This window comes from Mustelus asterias, chromosome 4 (assembly GCF_964213995.1).
Source record: "Mustelus asterias chromosome 4, sMusAst1.hap1.1, whole genome shotgun sequence".
NCBI classification, from domain to species: Eukaryota; Metazoa; Chordata; class Chondrichthyes; order Carcharhiniformes; family Triakidae; genus Mustelus; species Mustelus asterias.
This window is the reverse complement of record NC_135804.1, coordinates 49,104,807-49,132,063: the sequence shown is the minus strand read 5'-3', so window position 1 is coordinate 49,132,063 and position 27,257 is coordinate 49,104,807. Positions and strand designations below refer to the sequence as shown.

The window sequence follows — 27,257 nt, the reverse complement described above, 5'->3', positions numbered from 1 at the left end:
AAGAATCTCAAGTAAACTATTAATTTGAGGTTAACTTGCTCAGCAATGACCAGAAATTGAAATTTTAATCTTTCTGTTTGTATTGCACCAGGGGTACCATAACACATAGGCTGTCAAGGAGCAAACATCATGTTAATTTTACACACCTTATTGTTCACCTTCAAGTACTGAAGTTCCTAATTTCACATTTATATTGGTTAAATGAGTGAAGGCAAGATAATCACACAAGTCTCTTCTTTCAGCTGCTTACAGTTTAGTGTTATCTGAAGCCTTTCAATCCATTTACACTGCAGGTTTTACACCACCATGAGAATGGTATTCTTATGACACCAGTATCAAGCTTCCAACAAAAACCTGCTGAAGTTTCAAAATGTCTATTTGAGTGTTATGAGATCTGGCTTTGGTGTGATGCCTCTTTCAGAGGATTTCACTATGGATTACGTGCAAGCCATTGTAAGTTGTGCACTTTATATTGACTAGTAATTCTCTGGTCGTATTGGGAATTATGCTGCTTAATGACATGACACACAGTTTATAATTGAAGGAATTGAGAGGAGTGGTGTCTTGCTACCTTGACAATGTGATGTGAATGTAGTTCATCTACCAGGAAACTCCTGTCCGGAAGAGTGAGATTTATCTATGGTGTAAATGAGATTTTGGATTTGAGCATGGTATTGTAGCTTGTATTATTTATTGCCCAGTAGGCATTTGAGCTATAATCTGTGTGTGTTCTTCCCTCTATTTTCCTCCCCCACCCTTTGTTTTTCAAGCAAAAACACTTGGTTGATTTTTTGTTAGTCAAATTAATTTCTGGTGTATGACTGGGATGTAATGGTATATGAGGGAAATGTGTGCTTGAGTAGTTATCAAAACAAGAACATAATGTGCTTCTGCAGTGACATTGGCTGCATGGGTGGTTACGCTAGTTGTGTGTGAAGGGGAAAGGAATTCTCTCCCCCCTGGATGCAATCCAAGATTTATGCCTGAATTTTCAAGTGTAGGATTGAACTGGATTGTGGACAGTTTTGTTCAAGGTAATGTGCACGTGTTAGGATATTTTAAAAGCCAGAAAGTAAAATAAATTGTCATGGGAAGGATGAAAAGTATTCAGCTTGATCCTATTCGTAGCTTACATCTATGTTTATTTTGTGTAAGGATATGATAAAGGAGCATGGATTCCAGTTTTTCGCATTTCAAGCCTGAGGATTCCAATGTCACACGTGGTTCTAGATTCTCCAGCTGGAAGAAGAGACTCTCTTCATCTAAGTTCCTTCAGAATCTTAAAGAAAACAGAAAGACTTGCATTTATAAAAGCAGCTTTCACAGTGATTGAAAAAGCTAAATTAAGTACTTTTGAAGTGCAGTCACTGTTGTAAAGTAGTTTCAGTGGCACAGTTTGAAGGAGAGCTGAGGAGTTCGATATTTATGCCTCAACAAACATCACAAAAACAGATGATTAGATCATTATCACTTGCTGTTCGTAGGAACAAAGTGGTTGCTGCGTATCCTCAATTACAACAGTAACTATGCTTCAGAAGCATTTCATTAGCTGTAAACTTCTTTGGGGCATCCTGAGATCATGAAAGGCATTATATTAATGCAAGCTTTCCTTTTCTCTTTTTATAATAGCATTGCCATGGCTCCAATGATAAATGCAATTCTTGCTTTAAGTTATATTTAAAATTTGTTTATAATTGTCACAAGTAAGCTTACATTAACACTGCAATGAGTTACTGTGAAAATTCCGGTGCTGTTCGGGTACATTGGGGGAGAAATTAGAATGGCCAGTGCACCTAACCAGTACATCTTTTGGACTGTGGGAGGAAACCGGAGCACCCGGAGGAAACCCACACAGACACGGGGAGCACGTGCAAACTCCAAACAGACAGTGACCCAAGCCGGGATGTTAGCATGTAAATACACTGCAGTGTTACATTTCAGGCACCTTTCTGTGCACAAGAAATGACATGTAGCGTATTAATCAGCAATTTATTATTCCTAAAGCTGCTTCCAACAGCATCTTTTGCATTAACACCAAACAAATAGGTTGCCAAGAATATCCATGTCCTTCATTGTCTATTGCACCATTCTATTAGATCATAGCAAATCTGTTCCACAACTCCATTTCCTGGCTTTTTTTTTCCATGTAAGAAGTCTAACAACACCAGGTTAAAGTCCAACAGGTTTATTTGGTAGCAAAAGCCATGAGCTTTCGGAACAGGCTGTCCCTTCGTCAGGTGGGTGGGAGTACCCACCTGACGAAGGGACAGCCTGTTCCGAAAGCTCGTGGCTTTTGCTACCAAATAAACCTGTTGGACTTTAACCTGGTGTTAGACTTCTTACTGTGTTTACCCCAGTCCAACGCTGGCATCTCGCATCTTTTTTTCCATGACATATGATACCCTTAAACTTAACAAAAGTATATTAATCTCAGCCTTGGAAAATGTCAATTGCTGCAATAGCCATACTTCACTAGCCTTATGTGAAAACATGCTGTTTCCTTTCACCTTATCTGGCTGAATTCTAATTGTAAGATTATGTTCCTTTGTTATGGATTCTGGGTCCTTTGTTCTGGGCCCCTGTACTAAAGGAAGTAGCATCTACGTGGTCCTTTTAAAACCCTTTATCGTTCTAAACACTTTGATTAGATCAACCCTTAATCTTAAATTAAAAATTTTAAATTACAAATGAAGTCTACACAGCTCTGATGAAAGATCATCCTGACTCAAAACATTGACGCTATTCTCTCTCCACAGGTGCTGTCAGACCTGCTGAGATTTTCCAGTATTTTCTGTTTTTTGTTGTGAAGTTTATACAACCTGTCTTCAAAGATAAGTGTTTGGATTAAATTGAGGTGTTTGGGTTTTATAAAAACTGGAGTAGCCACCTCTTGTCAGTCACCAGTGAGTGATGTATTTTATTTATGTATTAGATGTGTGTATAAAAGATTTATCAGGATCTGAAATAAATAAGTTAGTATTTCATTAGAAATTTATTTGACAAGTTAGTGTTGCACAACGGACTGAATTACAGCAGTTATTTTGTAAGAATGCCTATAATCATTGCAACAAAGCAGTGAGTTATCTCTGGTGAAGGCAAAATACTGTGAATGCTGGAAATCTGAAATAAAAACAGAAAATGCTGGATAAACTCAGCAGGCCTGGCAGCATTTGTGGAGAGGGGAATGCACTTAACGTTTTGAGACAGGTCACATGAACTTGATGTTAACTGTGTTTTTCCGCAGATGCTGTCAGACCTGCTGAGTACTTTTCTTGCTGTGTAATGCAAATTCTGTCTCTTTCCGGTGTTTGATCCCATCTCTAAACTGTTCCTCTATTAGTCGTTTTCAAGACATTAGAGAATGACATGAAACAATGTGATTGCGTAAGAACTGAGACATCACTCTTTTAACCAATATTGCAGCTGGACCTGCAATCTGTCCAATTCCAAGTTCCAAAAAAGTGAAGTGGAGGGCAGTATTCAGCTAGTTGTGATGCAAGAGTAGGTGCCGCATCAGCAAGTGGTCAGGGTATTCAGGATTAAAGTGCCCTATCGCTGCAAAGTGATTCTTTATTCTCTGGTTAGGAAACCAAGGCACAAAGACAATTCTGGGCAAATTTTGGAACCGATGCTTGGAAGATAAAGACCACTGAGTACTTAACAAGTAGCAATTTAAATTTTCCTTGAAGTGCTTTCCGATTATTCTCTGGGTCACTTATCTTTTTGTGTGTTCTACTGTGCATTTAAAATGTGTGGTGGCACACATCTTCAGTGGTAGCAATGAATTGGTCACTGTAGAATAGATGCTCTGGCACACGTAATGGAATCGTCAAGCTCTGATTTGCAAATTTTGAAAGATTGGGGTTGCATTTCTATTTGTTTGCACTAGTAATAGCAGTGCAACATTGGGGGGGGACTTCAGGGGGAGGTGGTGGTGGTATAGCAGCAATGTCACTCGACCAGTAATCCAGGCTAAACCCCATGGCAATTGGTGGAATTTGAATTCAGGTAATAATCAGATATTGAAAGGTTAGTCTCCGTAATAGCGACCATAAAACCATTGTCGATTGTTATAAAAACCTAATGTTCTTTAAGGAAGGAAATATGCCAGCATTGCATTATATTTTCTACATGTGACTCCAGACCCACAACAATGTGGTTGACTCTTGACTGCCCTCCGAAATGATGTGGAAAGACACTCTGGTCAAGGGCAATTGGGGATAGGCAGTAAACACTGGCCTTGACCCTATCAACCACATCCCGTGAAAGAATAAAAAAAACATGAGCAGGATTAGTTGGACCAGTGCAAAAGATTGGATGTAATTGAGTTAGATCCAAAGCCATTTGCATGTGTATTTTCTATGACCCTTTGTGCTCGTTCAAGATTCAGTTTGTCTGAATCAGGTTTCACCTGCAAACTGGCCATATCTAGCATTCTGCACCATGGAATAGGGTAGGGATTGTCTCAAGGGGCCTTGAGGAGTTTTAAAAATATAAATTTAACTTCTTTTCCTCTTCCTCCTCCTGTCACCTCAAAGAAAGTCATTTGTAATTGATCTTAAATGTATGTTTCATTTTAAATAGATTGTAGAATATTGAAATAACATTTTCATTTAGAGTTTTAGACTTTTACATGCCACTTTGAATACTGGTATTTTACATTGATTATGTTGGCAAGTAGTTTTATATTTTCAACTGTGGGAACAACCTTGGCTATTTTATTTAAACTTGTGAGGCAAAACAGTTGTGTGTGGAGTACCCAGGCACTGTACGGTTAGGTTCCTCAGTCTAACTAACAGCTGGTGTTGCTCAGATCTGAATTCAAACAGTCACTACAATTTAAACTTGAGGTTGAAATAAGACATAAAATTGAATCTTATAAGAGATGAAGGGATATGAAGAAAAATTAATCCTGGGGGCATTTTTTCCTCATTAGTCAGCTATATTAAATTTGTTATTCTACCATTGTTTTGCAAATATTCCCCATTACTTTTTAAATATGATCTTTCCTCAGCACCTGCCTGTCTTATCACCCCATCAATTCATTTTGTCTGTCTTTTCCAGGTCAGAGTCCATTGGGCAACTACTCAAGTGTAACTGCTAGTCGCTCATAACTTCTAGTAACATGGCACCCAGTCATATCTTTGTGGCTGGTATAGCCTTAAAATACAAAAAAAACAGGAAGAACAACTGTTGCTAAAAATATTAACCAACTTCTTCAATGTTGTTCTGTTTGTTGCTGATGAACATTAGACCATTTTAACTCGCGGTTGAGTATTTAGAGCACTAAATGTGGATATGTTTATCATGCAGTTCTTTGGGTCTTTGCTGTTTTTAATTATTATCCAGAGGACGGGAGATAAAAAAAAAGACATTCTCAAGACAAGGGTGATGTTAGTTAGTCAGTATTTGTTGCTCATCCTTAGTTGTCCTGAGATAGTAGTGGGGTCTTTTTGAGCTACAGTTCTTTTGGTGAAGGTATCCATAAAATGAAGTTTGGTCAGGAATACCAAAATATTGAGCCAGCAATTACACATCTTGGTTTGGATAATGTATGACTTGGAGAGAGGGTTGAGGTGATGGTGACATGACTGCTGCTTTTGTCAGTCTTATGGTAGACACCACAGAAAAAGTGTTGTTGCTACGCTGCATCCTGTAATATATACTGTTATTGTGGCAGGGGTTCCAATCAAGTAAGCTACTTTATCCTAGATTCTGGTTGGTGCTCCTTCTTGAGTATTGCTACTGTACCCATCCAGGGGAGAGGCAAAGAGTCATCACATTCTCGACTGTTGTAGATGGTGGATAGACTTTGATTGTCAAGGCAGTCAGCATTCATTGCGGAGTACCCTGCCTCTACTCTTGAAGGCACCGTAGTGATGCGGCTAGTCCACTTCTGGTCCATGGTAACCTTTTGGACCTTGATGGTAAAATGGGGAAGAAAATCAGCCCAGGGAATTGGGAAGCATAAAAATGTGAATCGGGAGCTATAGCTGATATTCTAGCATAGCCTTCCATTCAGATGTAGCTGAATGGAACAGCCCCAGATATCTGTTGATTGATAACAGCATTCGTGTGATATGGAAAATGGCATAGATGTAGTTGCTCAGTCATGGTCTGTTAGAATGATGGAGCAGGCTCAATGGGCCAAATGGCCTACTCCTGCTCCTATATTCCTATCATGACACTTCCTATGCCAGTTACTTGCTGCAGTTTGTCAAAAGGAGAACCATCCATACAAAGTATGATTGTTGAAGACCTTGTGCTGAGTGAGCTGTAGGATCCATATCCTATTCTCCATAAACTGCTGCTCTCTCCATTGCAGCTGAATCCTTAAAAATAAGCTAGGTGGTTCCCTGGACACAGGGACAAGTTATATAGGAAAAACAGCAGCCAAGAATCTGCCTTATGACTTCAAAGCAAAAGAAATGTGGGTGCAAGTCTGGAGTAAAAGTCAACAATTTTCTTGTTGGCGGCTTCCCTTGCACAAACATTCTGATTTTTTTCAAATTCCACACCAATATAGTACACCAGTAAAAATATTAATCCAGAATTTGATGAAAAAATGAATTTAATGCGCTGGCATTATTAGTGTGTAAATGATCCATAGGTTTGAGCCAGGAAGAGATTGTGAATTTTAAGAAATCTACATTGGGTAGAAAATACGAATTAAACTGCAGAGATGATATTTATATTCTTCAGTTAACCTATCCAATCCAGAAAGGGAATTATTAAAGCTCAGTTTAGGGTTTCATTCTTGCATGTTGTAAATTGTTCTTAAAGATTTTTAAAATGTATGCAATTTTCCATTGTTTTTTTATATCTGTTCCTTAATCCCATTTTCTCTTTCCCTCTGTTTATTTCTACTTTTTTATCCTCAATCTTACTGTTTAAAGAGATAGACTGTTTCCACGCTCTTTTCGGTTTGCACTTGCAGCAATTTGCGCCACAATGTTTATCAGCTGAATGGGAAGAGAAAAAGTCTAACTAATGAGTATTACTACTGGATGTCCAACTCGCTCAAATTCTTGGTCTGCATTTCCTACTTTCAATCCCTCTTTGAATCTCTTCAGCAACATCCATCAATAATTGTTTCATGTGATTTGTTGTCTATTCTAATCTCTTCCCATTACCTGACCCTTTTAAAGCTTTTCTACCCAGTAATCGTTTAAACTGAAATGGAGAATAATTGAAATCTGAGATGCAGTATTTATTCCTTCACTTCAACTGTGCATCTCAGCATGACCTGTCAGCAGATTCCTTCCTCACAACCACAGTGATTTTATTTTCCCTGGAATTCAATATTCTAGCCCTGCATTCTCCCTGTGAATTTGTTTCTCCTCATAACAGGCTAATGTAGACCTGGGTCAAAACATTGCCTCCCTTATGCTGATATTAATGGGCTTGTTCTTCACCTTTGCTGCTAGAGTCACAACTCCGAGTTCATCTGCTTGCAGGCAAATTGCAAAGCACAAGGTAACCTGACAATGTTTGTCTTTTGTGCCCTCTCTGGAGTACAGGGATATGAGCAAGGTCAAACTGCATCTCTCTACCATTTAGTAAATATTTTGGAGTTTCCACACCTCAGTTGTTGCATAAGAACGGTGATTAGAGCAGGATGTTTGTTTGAATACAGCCAAGTGCACTGCATGCTGGAGCAATGGGTCAGTTTGCTAGTCGAACTGGGACAGAAAAGTAACATTATTCTCATTCAGTGGAATTTGCTAGACGACAATTTTCTTAAAGTAAATATTTGTCTTTTTATTTTGTTTTCTACTGTAGCCTTATTAGTGAGAAACATGGTTATTGGCTGGTGTGGGCACACTGCATAATTGTTCAAAACTCTGGAACCTGCCTCTAGGTATCCCCATGTCAAGGGTGATAATTCAATGCACTAATGATTGATTACCATTTTTAATGTTCAACTCTTCTGTGTAATTGTGTGGATTCAAGATATTTTGTTACCCATACAGTAAGATGGATGTAAATTAACAGCCAATTGGTTGCGTTACAGGATCGGAATTGAATTGAAAACGCACTAACAAACAATACTCCCAGAATAAGAAGGTTTGAAATCGCTTCTCGGCCTTTTGGCTAAGATCAAGTGTGGTCTGCTGATGCTGCACTTGGTAGTGGCCACTGGGTTGCATTTAAGCTTGATTTTCATATGAAGCAATTTTTAAAAGCGGCATCTCGGCCTTTTGGCTGGGATGCAGATGAGACCAAGCCTTGGAGGAGGAAGACCTACGCCTCCTCCAATCAGCTTGGCTCATGTAGATCAGGCCCAAGACCGGGTAAAGGGTTGCGTACCCTGTCTTGTCAGCTTGGATCGGAAATGTCTCCACTTGTTGAGACTCTGACTTGGACTTGATTTGATTGAATTGGAAAAGTATAAAAACAAAAAAAAAGGTTTAAAATCTGCTTATGTAATTGCATCAGAAGAAAAAGCTGCTCGTGCGTAGGGGCATCTCGAGGATGGCCTCTGAGGCAGAAAGAGGAAGGGATTGAAAAAAATATATAACTGTAACTTAAAGGAGAACCTGACAGCGACAATCATGCTGGAAATCCATTTCTCCTTCCTGGAATATGCAGAACTGATGAGGCTGCTGTTGGAGCTAAGTCATGGCAATCCTGCCATTGTCAAAGAACAAAAGTATGTCAATCCTAATGAACACACACTATCCCTTCACTTTGGAGACGACCATCCCAAAAGACAGTTGTTCCATTCAATGCAGATCAGGGGGAAGGATTACAGCATTAAAACCTTAGAATAGCAACATTACCGTGTTCCCCATAGCAGTTGCCACTGGCCTTTCTAATAATGGATGGAAGTTTGAATTGCATGCTGAATCCACAAGCCAGGCTTGTGGCAGATGCAAAGAATCATGGAAAAGTGACATGATTCAGCCAAGGAATTGAAAATACCTTTGATGTTGTGGATATTTGGTGGTCCCTGCACTCCACAGGTAGAGGATTTTTCACTATATTCAAATAAATCCATGCGACACATACTTTGGGTTAGATTAATTCTTTGTGAAACAACTGCAGTTGTCTAGAGTCCGTGGTTGTGAAGTAGAACATATTGTTCTCTTGAAGCAAGCTAATCTCTGCATCTCTGCCATCAGGAATCTGCTACTGTTGGCAGCCCAGCATTCCCAATTTGCCTGTCAACTTGTTGCACGTGTCAGTGCATTGAAGGATTTGTATTGAACACTTGCACTGCAGCTAAGAAACAGTAAATATGATGAAACTAAATGGGCCTTGAGTGCAGAATAAACTGATCAAATGACCTAAAATGGAGGTAAAAAGCACAGAAAGGGCTCTAATTTAGGTTGGAGGGTGGCGAAATGATCTCTTTGAATGGGTGCACCAGAGCAGAGTATTATGGACAAGGTGAAAAGCCCAGAAAGCTTTTCACATTCACCTCACCTTGTTGGATAAATCCAGGTGAAGGTGTGGTTAAATAGGTCCACTTGTACACTTTTTGATCCTATCTTGCAATCCAACAATGTGGAAGCTAATCCAGGTTGTTAGACTGAGACCAGTGTTACTGTACCTTTGAATTTACTTCCCTGTCTGCTAGGCCTGTTATCAGGAATGCAAAGTTTGCCTTGGAGACTGTCTAGCTTTCAGCAAGAGGATGCATTCCCTCTTGCACACCCCGCCTCATATCATAAACCCCTACTCCCACTGTAGATCTGCAAAGCAATATTAAGATGTATAATGAGAATTTTAGATAAACTCGCTAAGCTGAAAGATGACAAAGCGCCAAGCCCCAAGGGATCCTGCTGGAGGGGTTTGCAGAGACCCTTGTCAATTATTTTTGAAAATGCACGTTGGAGGATTGGAAAGGCTAATGTAGTTACTCATTTTTAAATGGTGAAATCAATCTAATCCAGCTAATTAGCTACCAATTAGTTCAACACCTGTAGCAGTGAAATTTTAAGAGTATTTAATTAAGGGTGATATCATATAGTTAGATAAAGAGGAAAGCTTTAGAAGTAGCTGGCATGAATTTTAAAAAGAAACAATTGTGCTTGACAATTATCATACTTTGAGGATGCAACATGATAGGTGATGTCATGTACTTGGACATGCAGAAAACATTTGATATGGCACCATTTCCAGCATTCACAGTATTTTACTTTCATTCGAAGTCTGGAACCACTTCTGTTCGTTCATTGGTTTACATCATTATCAGAGGTAACTCGATATGCCTACGATTGTGGCCTCTGTCAAAAACAACACATTCAAATTTTTTTTCATTCGCTCAGGATGTGGGCTTCGCTGGCTGGTCTAGCATTTATTGCCCATCCCTAATGGTCTTGAACTGAGGGCATTTAAGAGTCAACTGCATTGCTATGGATCTGGAGTCACAAGCAGGCCAGATCAGGTAAGGGTGACAGATTTCCTTCCCGAAAGGACATTAGAGAACCAGATGCATTTTTACGACAATAGACAATGGTTTCATGATCATTATTTGACTTTTAATTCCTGATTTTAAAATTTCACAATCTGCCATGGTGGAATATGAACCTGGGCCCCCCAGATCATTACATTAGGTATCTGGATAACTAGTCCAGTGACAGTGCCACTATGCCACTGCTTTCCCAAATGAAATGAAAATAGAATAAAACAGTAAGTGTGTGAAAAAGTCTTTATGACTTACAATGACCTGGCCTTGTAAAGGCCAGAGTTTTGCTTTGGAGAATTGGGAGTTAACTGCGGGAAATCTCGATAAACCTTTTTGGTTTAGCCATCTTTAGGTGTACGTGATACAGTCCAATGTGGCATCACTGTAGTCAAATGTGTTTTTGAGCCGCAGTGCATCCTGGAGCATCTCTATGCCATTTGTGTAAAGGCTAGGGAAACTGGCAAGCATTCATTAAACCCTTTAGTGTCAGCGGTTTCCTCGGGCTCCTCATTTGAAGAATTTACAATGGCATCATCTGTTCCATAGTGCACTGTACGGTACCATCCACTTCCTCAACTTTCCATGGTTGATTGTGCTGAAATTTCCATGCCAGTCTCCCGCAGGTGAGCGAAAAGTGCCTAGTCATGGAGTTGGTTGGCCTCGTCCTGCTCCTCCTCGTTCTCCACAATTTGTACAGTTGTAACTTGTTTGACGTAGCATGGTGGCAGCAGTTGGCAATTGTGGCTTCTGTTGCCATCTTCCATGTCTTCTTTGTCATGAACATGGTCTCTAGAACAGTTGGATTGTGCTCCTACGTTTTTGAAATTCATTTTACGGGATGTGAGCATCGCTGGCTGGGCCAGCATTTATTGTTCGTCAACTGCCCTCCATTTCAGAAGACATTTGAGAGTCAACCACATTGCTGTGGTTCTGGAGTCACATGTAGTTCAGACCACTAAGGATGGTAGATTTCTTTTCCTAAAAGACATTAGTGAACCAATTGGGTTTTTACGACAATCAACAATGGTTTCATAGTCACCATTAAACTTTTAATTCCAGATTCTTTTACTAAATTCAAATTTTACCATCTGCCTTGGCGGGATTTGAACCCAGGTCCCCAGATCTTGTTCTGGGTCTCTGGATTACTAATTCAGTGACAGTACCACTGCCTTCCCATATCTTATCGATGATCTCAATAACCTGAAAGATGAGCTGGCATTGATAGTTGTTTTTCAGATTCCTAATCACCTCTTGATCCATTGGCTGGAACTTGGCTGAACTGTTGGAAGGCAAGACCTTTAACTTGATGCCGTTGATTTCAGGGTGTGCAAGGCATCAGTAATGACGATCTTCCTTTTCTTTCACTGGTGTATTCGGTCCACTTTCCTGATCCACACCTCAAAAATGCTGAATGTCTTCCAGGTAGTTTTATTAGCCTTGTTCTAAATGCGTAGTGTCTTGACATTCACAAAGCAACATGGTTCATTGGGCTTTGTATGACCAGAAGTGGGAGCTTTTGTCAGTCATTTTGGCGCAGACCATTGCAATGACTTGTTCTTTGCTCTGCTTCCCATCATTACATGCTTTACTGTTGAACATCAAAGAGTGATCTTGGCAAAAGATGGCAAAACAGTTCAAGATGTGGGTGAAAACATTTTGGAGCCAGTCAGTTGTCATAGCTGCTGTGACCGCAGCACTGCCCAGAAGACAATGTCGAGCTTTGTCTTTAATGGGTCCAGCCAACCGTCACTTAAGGTGAACTCCATGTGGCCCAGCTTCTTTGGCAAGGCAAATCCTCTTTCCTGCAGGATCAGACTGGTAAAGAGAACATTCTCTGCTTGGACTGCCTTAAACCACATTAGCAGAGTATCTTCAGTGTTGGGATAGGTAGCCATTCTCATCCTCTTCCTTGCTGGAGAGAATGCCAGCTTTTTGAATTGTTCCCAGATGTTTGCCTTGTGTTTCATAATTGTGGATAAACTCTCTGGTGGATTCCCCCACTGCTTTTGTACCAGTTTTTCACTTGTTTTATCAGCCTTCCCTTCTGTCTGATTGACAACACTTTGCTTTCTCACAGATTTAGCCATACTCTCGGGCTTTGCATATCCTTTCACAGAAAGATGTCAATATTAACTGTTGGCTTGTCCAGTATTCTATGATTTCACACTCTAGTTTAACTCTGCAGGTTGCTTGGTATGTTTATATTACAAGCTTTGACAAATCTGGCTAATCTGGAGTTACCAGTGTGGAATTTCAGTTTATTCATGAGCGCCATTCTCTGGGATTTGCTATTCTGCTGGCAAAAGCAGAATTTCATGCATTGGAGTTTGACTCATTGCAATTTCACTGTAGTAACTTTCAAAAAGGAATAGGAATGTAGGGCTCTGGGGGAGAAAAGTTAAAGTTTATTATTAGTCACAAGTAAGGCTTGCATTAATACTGCAATGAAGTTACTGTGAAATTCCCCTAACCGCCGCAGGCCGGTGCCTGTTCAGGTCAATGCACCTAAGTAGCACGTCTTTTCAGAATGTGGGATGAAACCGGAGCACCCCGAGGAAACCCACGCAGACACAGGGAGAACGTGCAAACTCCACACAGACAGTGACCCAAGCCGGGATTCAAACACGGGTCCCTGGTGCTGTGAAGCAGCAGTGCTAACCACTGTGCCACCATGCTGCTGGAGACTGTATGTATTTGGTTAGTTTTATCAAAGAGCCAGCACAGGCACAATGGGCCAAAAGGTTTATTTCCTTTTGCACTGTGTCATTCAGTGATTCCACAAAATCGAGACCCAGAGTGAGTGATGTTGCAACTTATAGATTATAATGAACTAGTTGGACTTAATTTTTGGAACATCAAAGCAAGTTACAAAGGGATATTGATATGATGAGGACTCCGCTAAAGGAAATCGATGGATATCAGTAAGTGTGAATTGATGCTCTTCTTTTAAAAGCCAAAATGTAATTGTACTCTGAACTTAGGTAGACTCAATGCAGTGTAATAACCGAGGAATTTAATGGTACAGATTCACAGAATGTTAAAGGCAGAACCGAGGGATGATGAGGACATTTTTCAAACAGTTAATGGAATTTTTGGTTATCATACAAGGTATAGAAAGAACATAAAGACCAAGAGGCAATAATAACCTATTTGAAACTTTAGTAATACCTCTGTTCAAATATTGGGTGCAGTATTGGGTTTCAATTTTACTCTAAACAGGATGTTGGAAGAAATGAAGATAAAAGAAAAACTAAATGTGGGAGCTCAATGTATGTTTTTTTTAAACCTACGAATGTGCAACTTGTTCATCTAAAAAGTGAAACGGTCGAGTTAACATTTCAGTAGGGTCACCTTCAGTACTATTCCAACAAAGGTCTGGACCTGAATGCTTTTTCAGATGTGATGTATCAGCTCTGTATTTCTAGCATTTTCTCTTTTTGGTTCATATTCAATGTGGTGAGTAAAATGGCTACTGCCCTAAAATCATTATTAACAAATGATAGCATCAGAGGTCACATGACTATAGAAAGTCACAATGCACAAAGGCATTCCTCCAAATATCTCCCTTACATAGAAAAATGCAGATTGTGCACCCTTATAATTTGCAAGTTACTCATATTTGGTCAAGAAATACAATCATCATACATGAATAAAAACCTTTGTATATTCTAGTCTGCCCCACTTTCATCTGTCCTGTGCATGCATTGCTCACATGTATTAAAATGTTTGGGTCTTGAGTATGCTTGTGGGTTGTTGGCTGTTTATTTGGTGTCTGCTGGTTCCTGGGTGACGTTGCCGCTCGAGGGATTGTTGCTGCTAATCTGTTGCACTTATTGGGAAATAGTTGACCTCGGAGATTGACGGTCATTCAGTCCCTCGTTCAGTTGTTGAAATGAAATCTTCTCCATCAGCTGTCTCCTGTGAAGGAGCAACTTCTCCGGTTGCACATGTATGTCTACAGTAGTGGCAATATATCTGGTCATTCACTTTAATTGTATATAATCGAGGTCACAGCTGCTTTACAAAAGTTCCAAACTGCAAAGTGGGTTGACTTTTGACTGCATTCAATGTTTGTACTCCGACCGGCACTCCAACTCTGAGTTCTGGCAATAATTTGGCAGCTTTAGCAAAGTGAAGTTTTTTTTTTTGCCTTTTCACTTTGATTTTGTCACTCACACTCTCTCATTACTTCTGATCTTAGCCATTGAAAGAGTAGTCTGGGTGCGGCGTGACATTAGCCTCTGGACTGGACTACTTTGCATGCCTTCAATAAGTATGTTTCTCCACATTGGGATTACCTTGTACACCCCTGTGCTGGATCAATTTTTTTGGATTATTTTCACTGTTGTTTCAGCCTTTGCATTTGACTGGGAAAGGGGTTGAGATGGTGTCAACTGTAATGAGATAATCAATTCTTGTGAGAGTGAAGAGCTCTACTCTAAGTGTCACCCATGGTCTGTCTAGGATGTTATGGAGATCTGCTTAGCTTGCCAAGCTTAATATTCATTACAAATGCTGCATTGGCTGATGTAGTTAATCTATTTGCTCATATTTGGCCAGTGGAACTTTTGTCTTCCTCAAAATAGATTCAATTCCTTGATGGCTTGGTATGGATTTGCTTCAGCATCTCTTTCCCCATCTCTTTAGGGATGGTGATACTAGTTCCATTGTGCAGGATGTTATCCTGGTCAATCATTTCATCTCTGTATGTCAGTAAAGGACTAGATGTACCATTATGATTTTAAGCCATCCTTTTATTGCTGTTTCTTGTGGCACTTGGGAGAGTTGCTTCTCGTTGTGTGTTTCTTTGATCTGAGCAGGGCTCTGGCCTGTCAGATTAAGTGACTTTGCTAAGTTGATGACTTTGATAACACGTTGTGTTGGTGCTTCTTGTTGAATCTGGAAGATTTCATATTCATATTTCATATTCTGAAGTGAGAGCAGTTCTCAACAGCATGAGAGCAATGTACATCTGCTTTCCTTGCTTGAACCTTATTTCCAAATTATATCTCTGCAAATGAAGTAACATCTTTTGCAGACGCTTTGGAGCAGATAGAAGCTGTTTCCAAAAGATGTTTTGAAGTAACTTGTGGTCATCACTTTCTCTCTCCCAGAAACTAACTGAAATGCTCACAAGGAAAGGCAGTAGTCGAGCACTCTCTCAATCTGTGCATAGTGTCGGTCAGTTTGCATGAATGCTCTAGATGTACATGCTGCGCAAGAGTTCCTCTGAGACCTGTTTCACACAGTCATCACATTACAGGGTGACTTTGATGTTGACATTGTAGTTCCCCAGCACTGGCACTGTCATCACTACTTGTTTTGACAAGAGAAATCTGCTTTTTGTTCTGTGTCCCAATATAATTGAACAACCTTTGCAGTGTGCTTCCATAGAGGTTCACAGCTTGGTCCTTGGACCATATCAGGATGAAGTCCTTTCATTGTCAGGACATGGCTATGTACTTCAGCCATCTTCCATTGAGGTTTTTGCTTGTTTAGAGCACTGCTTTCCCCACATTGTACGTGCTACTTTTTCTTTTATGGTGGCCTCCAAAATATTTACATCCAGGACTTAGATCTTGATCCTTCTGCTGACCCTTCTGTAAATTGTCCTTTCTTCCTTTTTCTTCAGTGATTTGTGCTTGGAAAGCCTGGACTGCCTCTCAACATAGTGCAAAGTCTCATCAGTTTTCCTATCTGTTCAGCTGATTAACTATCTCGGAGTTTCTGCACGTGTCAGTAGTTTGTTTGAGAGTAGGTTTCTCTTCTCTCAGCAGGCATGCTCTTATGGTGGGACCTGTTGTTCCTAAGACAATACTATCTCTTGTTAGATCATCCTTTAGTTGCCTAAATCTTCAAAGTTCATCCAGACATCTCCATGCAGTCACATGCTGACAAATATTCTCCACCTCTTCCTGAGCTCCGATGCTAAACACACAGCACTCGTAAACAACATTACTGAAGTGTTCAAAGTGGCCTTCAGTGCCTCAAATTTCACAATTCTGGCTTTCCTTCTCAGCAAGGCCTGGGGTGCAATACACCTTGTAGCACTTTTTGCATGCATTAATAACACAATTAATAACAGCTATTCTTATTTGTTACGATTTCTTGTTCAATTCTGTGGCAATTTCATAATTCTGCCATTGAGACTGGAAGAATTTCTAATCCAGTCTCCAATCCGCCTTCATATCCAGAGGTATAGATACTGGAATATTCAAAGTTACGCTGACCAGCAGTCGATGTCCTGTACAAAGTTGCGAACTGCTGAAGTTTGATTGCATGCTATTTAATCACTGTTTATGTATTTCTATTTCATTAAAATCTTTTTAACTTGAAAATGGCATAGCTTTAGCTTCCTCCAGTACAAATATTGATTTGTTGCACATCATGGATGGAGCTCTGAGTAGGATGTGATGTTTGTTACTTCTAAGTTGCACAGTCATTTAGGTGTGGTAAACGTAGGCATTCTCCTGAGATTTGACTTCACAATGCATTTCAGTTGTATTATTCAGACATAAATTCCTTCATATAGCATAATGTACAGCCCCATGACAGAACTTCCTATAGTTTCTCATGTTTTTCACTACTTCAAATATAAGTATGTGGAGACTGAAGTTGATTTCTTTTGCAGTGGGATTGTTTGCAGTCTTTGATTCAGGAATATAGGGCAACAGGACCATGTGCAGATTTAATTATTATGTTCTTGATTGTTTCCCTAGCTCCAGAAAACATTTGTGCAAGGGTACTTGAACTGATCACTTATTACCATGAAATTTTGTTTTATTCGTTCATGAGATGTGGTTGTCGTTGGCTAGGCCAGCATTTGTTGCCCATCCCTGAGAGCATTTAAGAATCAACCACATTGCTGTGGATTTGGAGTCACTTGTAGGCCAGATCAGATAAGGATGACAGATTTCCTTCCCTAGAGGATATTAGTGAGCTATATAGGTTTTTACAACAATCGACAATGGTTTCATGGTTATCATTAGACTTTTAATTCCAGATTTTTAATAATATAGAATTCCAATTTTGCCATCTGCCATGGTGGGATTCATACGCAGGTCCTGGGTCTCTGAATTACTAGTCCAGCGACAATATCACTGCACCACTGCCTCCAATGATTTTGGGAAAAATGGAATGACGCCAGTACATAGCCTAACACAGAGTCCACACATGTAATGTTTAACTTCCCTGCTCTCCCCAGCACCATCACCATCTCCATAAATTGTGTTCAGTTTGTCACACATAATGAAAATAATTTTTTTAAAAACGGTATTCTAGCCCAGAGAAGTTTGGTTTATTTCCCCTCGTACTATGTTTACAGGTAGTTTTAAATCTGGTGCAAAGACAGAGGGACCTGGGAGTGTATGCGCACAAATTGTCGAATGTGATAGAGAAGGTTAAGCAAACGATGAATAAGTTACACAGGATCCTGGACTTTAGAAATAGGCATTTGGGACAAAAGTCAAGGAGGTTATGGTGAACCTTTATAAAACACTGGTTTGGCCTCCATGGGAATATTGCATCCAATTTTGGCATCGTGCTTTAGGAAGGATGTGCAGGCATTAGAGAGGGAGCAGAAAGGACTTGTGCGAATAGTTCCAGGGATGAGGGACTTCAGTTGCTTAGTTGGATTGTGGAAGCTGCGGCTGTTCCCCTTGAGAGAAGAGAAGGTTGAGTCTGGACAGAGCAGATAGGGAGAAACTGGTCCCATTAGTGAAAGGGTTGTGAACTCGTGGTCACCAGTTTATTGTTGTTGGCAAAGGTGACATGAGGAAAAACGTTTACAAGGCGAGTGGTTTGGATTTGGAATTCCCTGCTCAAAAGTGGAAAGGGCATATTCCATTGTAGCTTTCAAAAAGGAATTGACACATGTATTTATAATTGCAAACTACTGCTTCATTATTCTATTGGACCTCATCACTTTGTGTGTATGTGTGCCTGTGTGTTTATATTTTTCCCTGTCCCTCAGTTCTTAGAATTTCAGATAGGAAAGTTTGGGCTGCGAGCATCTTAGCTGTTGCTGATCCTCCATCCATTGATGTGAAAATGATATGTTGTCAATGGATACAAAAATGTGGAAGAATCCCATTCATGAATATTTATCTGTGCAAAGAATGTGACTTCAATCTGTGACGTAAGTGTTCAGCTTGGGAGCAAATAACATTTGATATTAGCAAATGTGCGGAAAAGCACCAGTGCCCTACTAATCTGTGACCAAAATCTGTGATTTTGGAGTAGTTTGACCAGCATATGTTCATATTTGTCAGTATACTACTTAGAATGAAGTTGACTTGGTGAAATAATGTTCCAGATACCTCCAGAGATCTACCAAATTTATCATTTTTCACCTGTGTACAAGTCCCAGATGGTGAACATAGGCAATTTGATTGTAGGGATTGACTAATCCTGAACCTGTCTTCACACAGTATACACATTGCGCTTCAGCACAGACTATTGGACAGTGATTATCCCCCTGGCCTTTAAACACAGTCACAATCCAATGTTTCCATCAACTCTTGCTGAGATTAGCAAACCAAGCACAAACTACAGACTGAAGCTGGAACTTTCATGATCTGAGATTTGGTAACACATTCCCTGATGTAATATCCATTTAGCTATTGGGAGTGTCTAAATTAAACTTACTTGATTTGGGATCTAGTCAACAACATACATTGATGTAATGATGGGTATACCATAGGGTTTGTGGGTATAATTTTCCATAGGACTATGTTAATGTTTTTGGTTTGTCCTACATTGCCAATGACATTAGAGTAGATGTCCTTTCTCTCAATTAGGGAGTGATTCTGGCGTGAAGGAGCCCAAAAAGCATGGAAATAAAATTAAAACATAAGCTTTGGAAAGAAGCTGTGCAAGAAGAGGACGGATCAGAGAAATATTGAGTCTAATCTAATGAATATGATTTAAAGTGAGATATTTTTTGAGAAATTAATGCAGAGGATTTGGGATTTTTTTCAATAGTTCTGCGATTTAAAGCTGATCAGCATTGACAGACATAGTAATAAGGGATCCTCAGTCAGTTTTATATAATGCCAAATTGTTGTTGGAGGAAATGTGGACCCGGAATGGAATGTACTGCTTCCTGATCCTTTCAGCAGTGAATTTGTTGACTTGTAGTGTTATCAAATGGAGTACAAGGGCATGAGGAGGTTTTATTAATGTCACACCACTGCAGAGCTCTATTGCTGTGGCTAATAAGTACTAATTTGGTCAGGAGATATATTTAGCTGACTGTGAGAGTGTTTGTATTGGACTGTGTAATCGGATACCGTTCATCGCCTTGTGACTAGACTCTTTGTACACTGTGTCAACGTTAAAATGTTCAGTTTGGCCTAACAGTGACAAGTACTGTACCGTATTTCAGACCTATTACAGGACACTGACAGTTATTAGTCCACCCAGTAATTCACAGCTTGTGTGGCCTTGTTGCTGTTTAAAAGTACATTGCAGTGGTTATCTATCTCGCTGCTTTTAGTTGCAGCAAGTGTTTCTATTAGTTATACAGAAATCCAACCTTTTGATGAAGATCACATGACTGTAGCTGTAGAACTGAATGAATCCTGGTACAATAAATGGATCCATTATTGCTGTTAATTTTCCTTGTTTTTGGATATATAGACTTTTAATTCAGTCTCTCCTCAGAGTTGGGTTGAAGTTGTCATATTCAGGGCAGTATTGAGAGTGCTACATTGTCAGATGAGATATTAAGCTAAGGCTCTGTATCTTTGTTTGAGTGATGCTAGTGAAATATTTGAAGAAGATAAGGGTGTAGTCAACATCTTTCCAACGATCTTAACACCATTAAGTGATAACTTGCCTATTCTGCAGTTTGTGGGATGGTTACTGGCATATTTGCTGAAACAACAGTTGTAACTACACTTCAAAAAAATTTATTGTGTATGAACCTCCGAGACATGATGAGATATTATGTAAGTATGTATCCCTGTTGCATTCCCTATTTTCTATTATTCTCCATCTGATAAGATGGGCTTGAATGAAATTTCGTAATTGTACCTGCCTTTCAGACCTGGTAAAAGAACTGTTTTTTATATATAATATTTGTACATGCTATTTTCCAACCACATTAATAACAATAAGCCAGGTGCAAAATTCCTGCTCTCTCTCCCTTTATATCCTCACTTTCTGCTGCTCTTCCTTCCTCCCATATAAAAAATCATTAAACTGGAACACTGCTGGCTTTTAATTTCAATTTTGTACATCCTCAGTTTCATAGTAATTCTGCATTATGATTGCCCTGTTCTGTAGCATGTGTCCTAAGTGAAGAGAGTACTTTCAGATTGACAAAACATAGGCAATGTGATTGTTGTTTATTTTCTTGCTGTTGTTAAGTTTAGGTGTATTGCGTTGACTTGCTTTTGAACATGCAAAACTGACCTGAAATTGATCAGTTATTTAAAAGCAAGCTGCAGTTTTTATTTTTGGGCTACAGAGACCAATAAAGGCCTGACTATCTCTGGCTTCCCCACTGATAATGGAACAAATTGGCCGGAAAATACTGTACAGTATAACCATTTATGCTGAATGACCTACTCTAACTGTGACGTGAATGGATTTTTGGAGAACAGTCACTGTTCAGATTTCTAAATTATCACAGTGTTTTGTTCTCTCATGACTTAGTTTGATAACAGTATATTAGAGTATAAAAGCTTCCTCTGGCTAAATTTCTTGCAATACACTAACTTGTTTGTAAAATTGTGTTCGTTATTCGAGGCAAAGATGACCATGTTCATCATCTGCAGTGTTTGGTGGGGTTCTGGTGCGATTGTAGGTGATTGATTGCGCCAGGATACTGCAGATCATTGAGTTTTGGGCAGGTTGCTGACTTGGGATTTCCTCTGCTTGTGCTTCCTTTCTGCCTCTGACATGCACTTGATTTCGAAGGAGTCCTCACTGTTTTTTTTGGTTGCGCCAAGTATAGTGGTCCTGGGCGACTTCTCTCAGGACTCTTAATTCGATATGAAAATTCCTAGTTGAAGTCTTAAATCATTTGAGATGCGTTTTCCAATTATGGACAAAAGTCCATGATATTAAGAGTTTAATTATGCCAATTCCCAACTTGCTTGTAAAATAATTGATGTAAATATGAATTTTTGGTTTGCAATCCATTTGGTAGGACTACCTAGCACGCTGAAATCTGTAACTAAACTGACCACTTTGTACTGTGCTGCTTTCATGGATACCTTTGGTGAGGTGACTCTTTCCACTGGAAGTCAGATACACTAGCAGGAGGTAGAAAAACAGGTTGCTGAAATGCTAAGAAACAGCAAAGGCTACCATTTCCCTTTCATTGGCTTATTGCTGCCCTGGCAGCTGTAGAAACTTTTTAAAATGGTAGCATGCTTCTCTTTATATGCTTAGTGAATTAATTTGTTAGTTCCATCTTAATTTCCAAATTTAAAATGGAAAAAAAATTCTTTCCCCCAGCCACCCCCAAATATTTCAATTGTAGTGGACCTTAACTGGATGTGACATCTGTTTGCATTTCCTCAAGATCTGCCAAGAGCTCATGGTTATTCCAACCAGGCACACTGTTGAAAAATCAAACTAAAATGGGCACAAATTTAATGGATTAATGGACTGAGATCTGAGCCAGATTTATCTTCAGCTTTGGTCCTATGTCACTGATGGGCTGCGGGCACCTTGCTGCAGTTGGCTTGAAAATTAGTTAACTCCTATGATTATTCAGCCAACAGTCTGACAAATAGTTGATATCTTGGGCTCCTGGAATTCTGGCTGCGGGCTTGAGGGTTTTTGGAGCTCTGGAAAAGCACTTTGTTTCTCCTGAGCCCCATCAAAAGAAAGGAAATTTCTGGGACACTATTTCTTGGTCAGCCACCAACAGTGTTTATCGGGACCATCGGTTTGGTACAACATATAAGACACAGGATCCACCTAGTTAAAAAATTTTCATTAGTTGCTTAAGATCCCAATTTACACATTTGAGGAGCCTAATGCATTTTTGAAGTGAATGCCATGGACAACTGAAGTTGCCCAAGTCGGTATGTCATCTAATGCAATTCTGGCATGCTTCAAGGATACAGTAAGAGTTTTAACAACACCAGGTTAAAGTCCAACAGGTTTATTTGGTGGCAAACACCATTTTGCTACCAAATAAACCTGTTGGACTTTAACCTGGTGTTGTTAAAACTCTTACTGTGTTCACCCCAGTCCAACGCCGGCAGCTCCACATCATGCTTCAAGGATGACAGATCGTGCTGCAAAATTCTGATCCTGTGCTGGGAAAGTGGACAACCCCTGCCCCCTACCCCTTTTGTATTTTTGAGATCTGTTTACAAATCCTGATATTGTTTTGCATGATTTACTTTGATTAGCAAGGTTTGTTCTTGGAATTGAGGGGTGAATCTTGCTTGCTACTGTGAATAAAGTGCCCCTAACAAGAGGCAGCAATATTTTTGCCTCAGCACACTGTTTTAATAGGAACAAATTTAAACTCTGCCTTCTCTCCATTCCATGTTTTGCAGGGTGGGACAAGCATTCATATGGTTACCATGGAGACGATGGACATTCCTTCTGCTCTTCAGGTACAGGGCAACCTTACGGTCCCACTTTCACCACTGGAGATGTAATTGGGTGCTGTGTAAACCTCATAAATAACACCTGCTTCTACACAAAGAATGGTCACAGCTTAGGTAAGCCACTACCTACCACTTACAAGCCTGCCAGAATGAAATGTAACTAAGGGACTAAATCACAGTGGGTTTACTTTACAGTTCAAAACAAGTTGGCAATGGAATATTATTTTTTTGCAAATCATGCTGCATTTTCTCTTCCATTTTCTTTGCAGTAAATATGTCTTTTTAACTTGCATGAAAAATGCAGGTTATCTACTTGTTGAATCCATCACTATTTCTAATATGAAGGTGTAATATAATATATCCAATGGTACAGTGATTTAAGTGGGTCATGTGCTGTGGTACTAAACTATATAGACTGGAAAATGTCAGGTTTAATCCCTGTCTGATCGGAATTAAATTGGCTAACTTCAGCCTAAATACTGGTCATAGTATAGTTGGTCTCAGTACATCAGGGTTGGGTCTCTTGCTATTAATTGCATTTCTATAGATAGAATCTGATTACATCCTTGCACAGTCAAGTAGCCTGTTATTTATTTGCAATTTTCTTTCATGGGATGTGGGTATCACTGGCAAAGCCAGCATTTGTTCCTCATCTTTGATTGTCCTTTAACTAAGTAGCTCGCCAGATCGTTACAGTGGGCAGTTACGAGTCGGCCATATTGCTGTGGGTCTGAGTTGCATGTAGGCCAGACTAAAAATGGCACATTTCCTTCTCCAAAGGAGATTAGTGGATCAGATGGGTTTTTACAATAATCAGTGATGGTTTTATGATCATCATTACTGAGACTAGCAGTTTTTTATTCCAGGTTTTTTAAAAACGGATTTCAAATTCCACCAGTTGCCATGGTAGAATTTGAACCCGTGTCCCCAAAATATTAGCAGTTGGCCTCTAGGTTACTAGTCCAGTCCAGTGATATTACCACTTCTCCCCAATGAGCCAATGTTCATGGTGTAGATTCATGCATGAAAAGTGAACACTTCAGCAAGGTACTGGAGGATTGACATCATTGCTGTCAGGAGTGGGGAGGTAGAGGGCAGAATATTTTTGAAAGTAAGCATTGGCAATGCTATCACTTGCCCAGCTAAAGTTATAATGGTTTTTGTCTCTCACCCAAGTATTTTACGATAACTTGGGCTTTCCAATCCACAGAGGAAGAAAAATCAATCTGCTCTGCTACCTATGCTAGGAACACATCTCCACTGGGTCACAGATTGGTAGTAGAATTGCTGTTTCTACTCGTGGGCACTTTGAAGAGTCACAGGCAGAAGTCAAGTCACTGGCACCCCTGCTAATCAATAAATCGTGTTAAACAAAATCAGGATTTTTAATTGATTTTCAACATACAAGGGGAAAATTCACAACTTTGAACTCTGTCCCCCTTGAACAGTATAAGACTCTGGCACCAATTTCTCAGCTAATAAAACATCACAGCAAATGTGAGTAGAAATTAAGAAGCAGCAAGTATTTTGATTTAGGTATTCAGGACATTTTGATATTTTAAAATTTCAAACACAAAATTATGTCTGCATTACTACTAATCGACTAGTTGCTCAAAGACCAATGTTAAAGCTACCAAAAAAACATTTATATTGGTATTGCTAATTTCTCCTTGGTTCCTGAATGCAGTGTTATGTTGGGTGAGGAATTGATGCCTTAAACATCCCAAAAAATTAACCAGATAAAGGGTGGATTTTAAAGAAATTAAGTAAAAATTGTAAGAGAAATAAAATCAAATCATACTTGTTTAGTTTGCAATTCAAGATTGTATTTTTTTTTAAAATCACTGCATATATCTTAGGCAGGAGAAAAATGAGGTTCAGTTCTCATAATTACTTAGAAGTTCCTATGGACCTGGCAGTGAAGACTCCAGTGAGGTGTCCAGTCTCATGGGCCTTAAGAACATAAGAAATAGGAGCAGGAGTAGGCCATCTAGCCCCTCGAGCCTGCCCCGCCATTCAATAAGATCATGGCTGATCTGAAGTGGATCAGTTCCACTTACCCGCCTAATCCCTATAACCCCTAATTCCCTTACCAATCAGGAATCCATCTATCCGTGATTTAAACATATTCAACGAGGTAGCCTCCACCACTTCAGTGGGCAGAGAATTCCAGAGATTCACCACCCTCTGAGAGAAGAAGTTCCTCCTCAACTCTGTCCTAAACTGACCCCCCTTTATTTTGAGTCTGTGCCCTCTAGTTCTAGTTTCCTTTCTAAGTGGAAAGAATCTCTCCACCTCTACCCTATCCAGCCCTTTCATTATCTTATAGGTGTCTATAAGATTCCCCCCCTCAGCCTTCTAAATTCCAATGAATACAAACCCAATCTGCTCAGTCTCTCCTCGATTTGTGCTTATTAATAGGGCCAATTTATTCGAGGCAGAATTAGGCTCAGCTGTATTTGAACCTCTTAGTTGAAGCTGATTGGTACCTGAATGGCTGAGTATTTGAAACCAATGCTTGAGTATGGAGTATTTTACAGCAAATCAAAGCTTGATAGAAATCCAGGTTCAGTCTGCGTACCATTCCAAAGCAAAGTCAGCACTTCAGGCCACAACACCACCTAAACTTATATAGCACATTTAACATTGCAAAACTCTCAAGGCACTTAACAAGAGTGGTATCAGTAAAAATATTGAGCCTCATAAGGACATATCAGAACAGATGATCTAAAGGTTAATCGGAGTGGTTGGTTTCAAAGAATATCTTAAATGAGACTGGACATCTCACTGGAGTCTTCACTGCCAGGTTCATAGGAACTTCTAAGTGATTATGAGATCTGAACCTCATTTTTCTCCTGCCCAGGATATATGCAATGAATTTTTAAAAAATACAATTTTGAATTGCAAACTTAAGTATGATTTGACTTTGTTTCGCTTACAATTTTTACTTAATTTCTTTAAAATCCACCCTTTTATCAGGTCAATTTTTTGGGATGTTTAAGGCATCAATTCCTCACCCAACATAACACTGCATTCAGGAACCAAGGAGAAATTAGCAATACCAATATAAATGTTTTTTTGGTAGCTTTAACATTGGTCTTTGAGCAACTGCTAATACATTAGTCGATTTGTAGTAATGCAGATGTAATTTAAAAGGAGAGGCAAGATGTTTAGGAGAGAATTTCATAGCTCCAGGCCAAAGCACCTGATAGCACCAGTGATAGAAGAATTTATAATCAGCGATGCATTAATGATTAGAATTGAAATTGCAGCAATCCAATTGGCTGGTAGGGCTGGAATTGGCTAAAGTGATAAGGAGGAGCCAGGTCATGGAGGGATTTGAAAATGAGGATGATGATTTTTAAAACTGAGGCATTGTCAGACTGGGAGTCAGTGAAGGTCAGCAAGATTTGTAGTGATTTATGATATGAGTGACAAAAATTTGTATAAGTGTAAGCTTATGTAGGGTGGAAGGTAGGAGGCTGGCCAGGAGTACAGTGGATTAGTTTACTTGGGATACTGAAGGCATAGTTGAGCATTTCTGAAGCAGACGAGCTGAGGAAGGGCCAGTGTCAAGAAGCATTACAAAGATCCCACTAAAACTCTTAACATCTTTAAAAACTTAACTGGGCACAGCTGCTGGTATCATTAAAAAGGGGCATGATCTTTCCACTGCTCCTCTTCACCATTGCTCTCCATGGATGGTTGCGCCACAGGATTGCTACTGCAGCTGGGACAGGAAGAGCTGGCTGGAAGGACGTAAAAAGGTAGGGCTGTAATTTTTTTTCCGTTGCAATCGTCCCAGCATCACCACTTACCAGAAGATCTGGCACAGTGTTTCCACTTCTGGAGAAGGGCACACCTAAGGGACATCAATTTAAGATGGTCACCAAGAAATCCAGTAAAGAATTTGGAGAAACTTCATTCCCCAACTTGGTAAGAATACGAAACTTGCTATCTTAGGGAGTGGTTAAGGCGTATTATTAAGATGCATCTGAGGGGAGGCTGGAGAAGGGAAAGTTGGATTTGGATGAGGAAAGATGAGCAACAGCTCGAATGGAGCATAAGTGCCAATAGCGACCAGTTGGGTCGAATGACATGTTCCTGTGCTGTATATACTCTGAAAACTCATCTTTGGGTTAAATACAAACACCAAGGTCTTACTTAGCTTGAGACGGGCTTCAGGGATTGAAATAGTGGTCAAAAAGTAGAATTAGCATACAGAGCAAAAGACAATGGCCTTGGTCTTCCTGGTATTTAGTTGG

At 39.7% G+C, this 27,257-nt stretch overlaps 1 protein-coding gene across 3 annotated transcripts in view; it reads left to right on the top strand.

The window, feature by feature from the left end:
- Nucleotides 1–27,257, top strand: part of ranbp10 (RAN binding protein 10) — a 142,069-nt gene that overhangs the window by 70,678 nt on the left and 44,134 nt on the right. The window contains exon 4 of one of the 3 annotated variants that reach the window (XM_078210963.1): nt 22,939–23,106. The exons of 1 other annotated variant lie outside the window; for it this stretch is intronic. In XM_078210963.1, the coding sequence (XP_078067089.1) occupies nt 22,939–23,106 (168 nt within the window). The remainder of the gene's footprint in view (nt 1–22,938; nt 23,107–27,257) is intronic. One more of the 3 variants, XM_078210964.1, reaches the window with a different exon arrangement.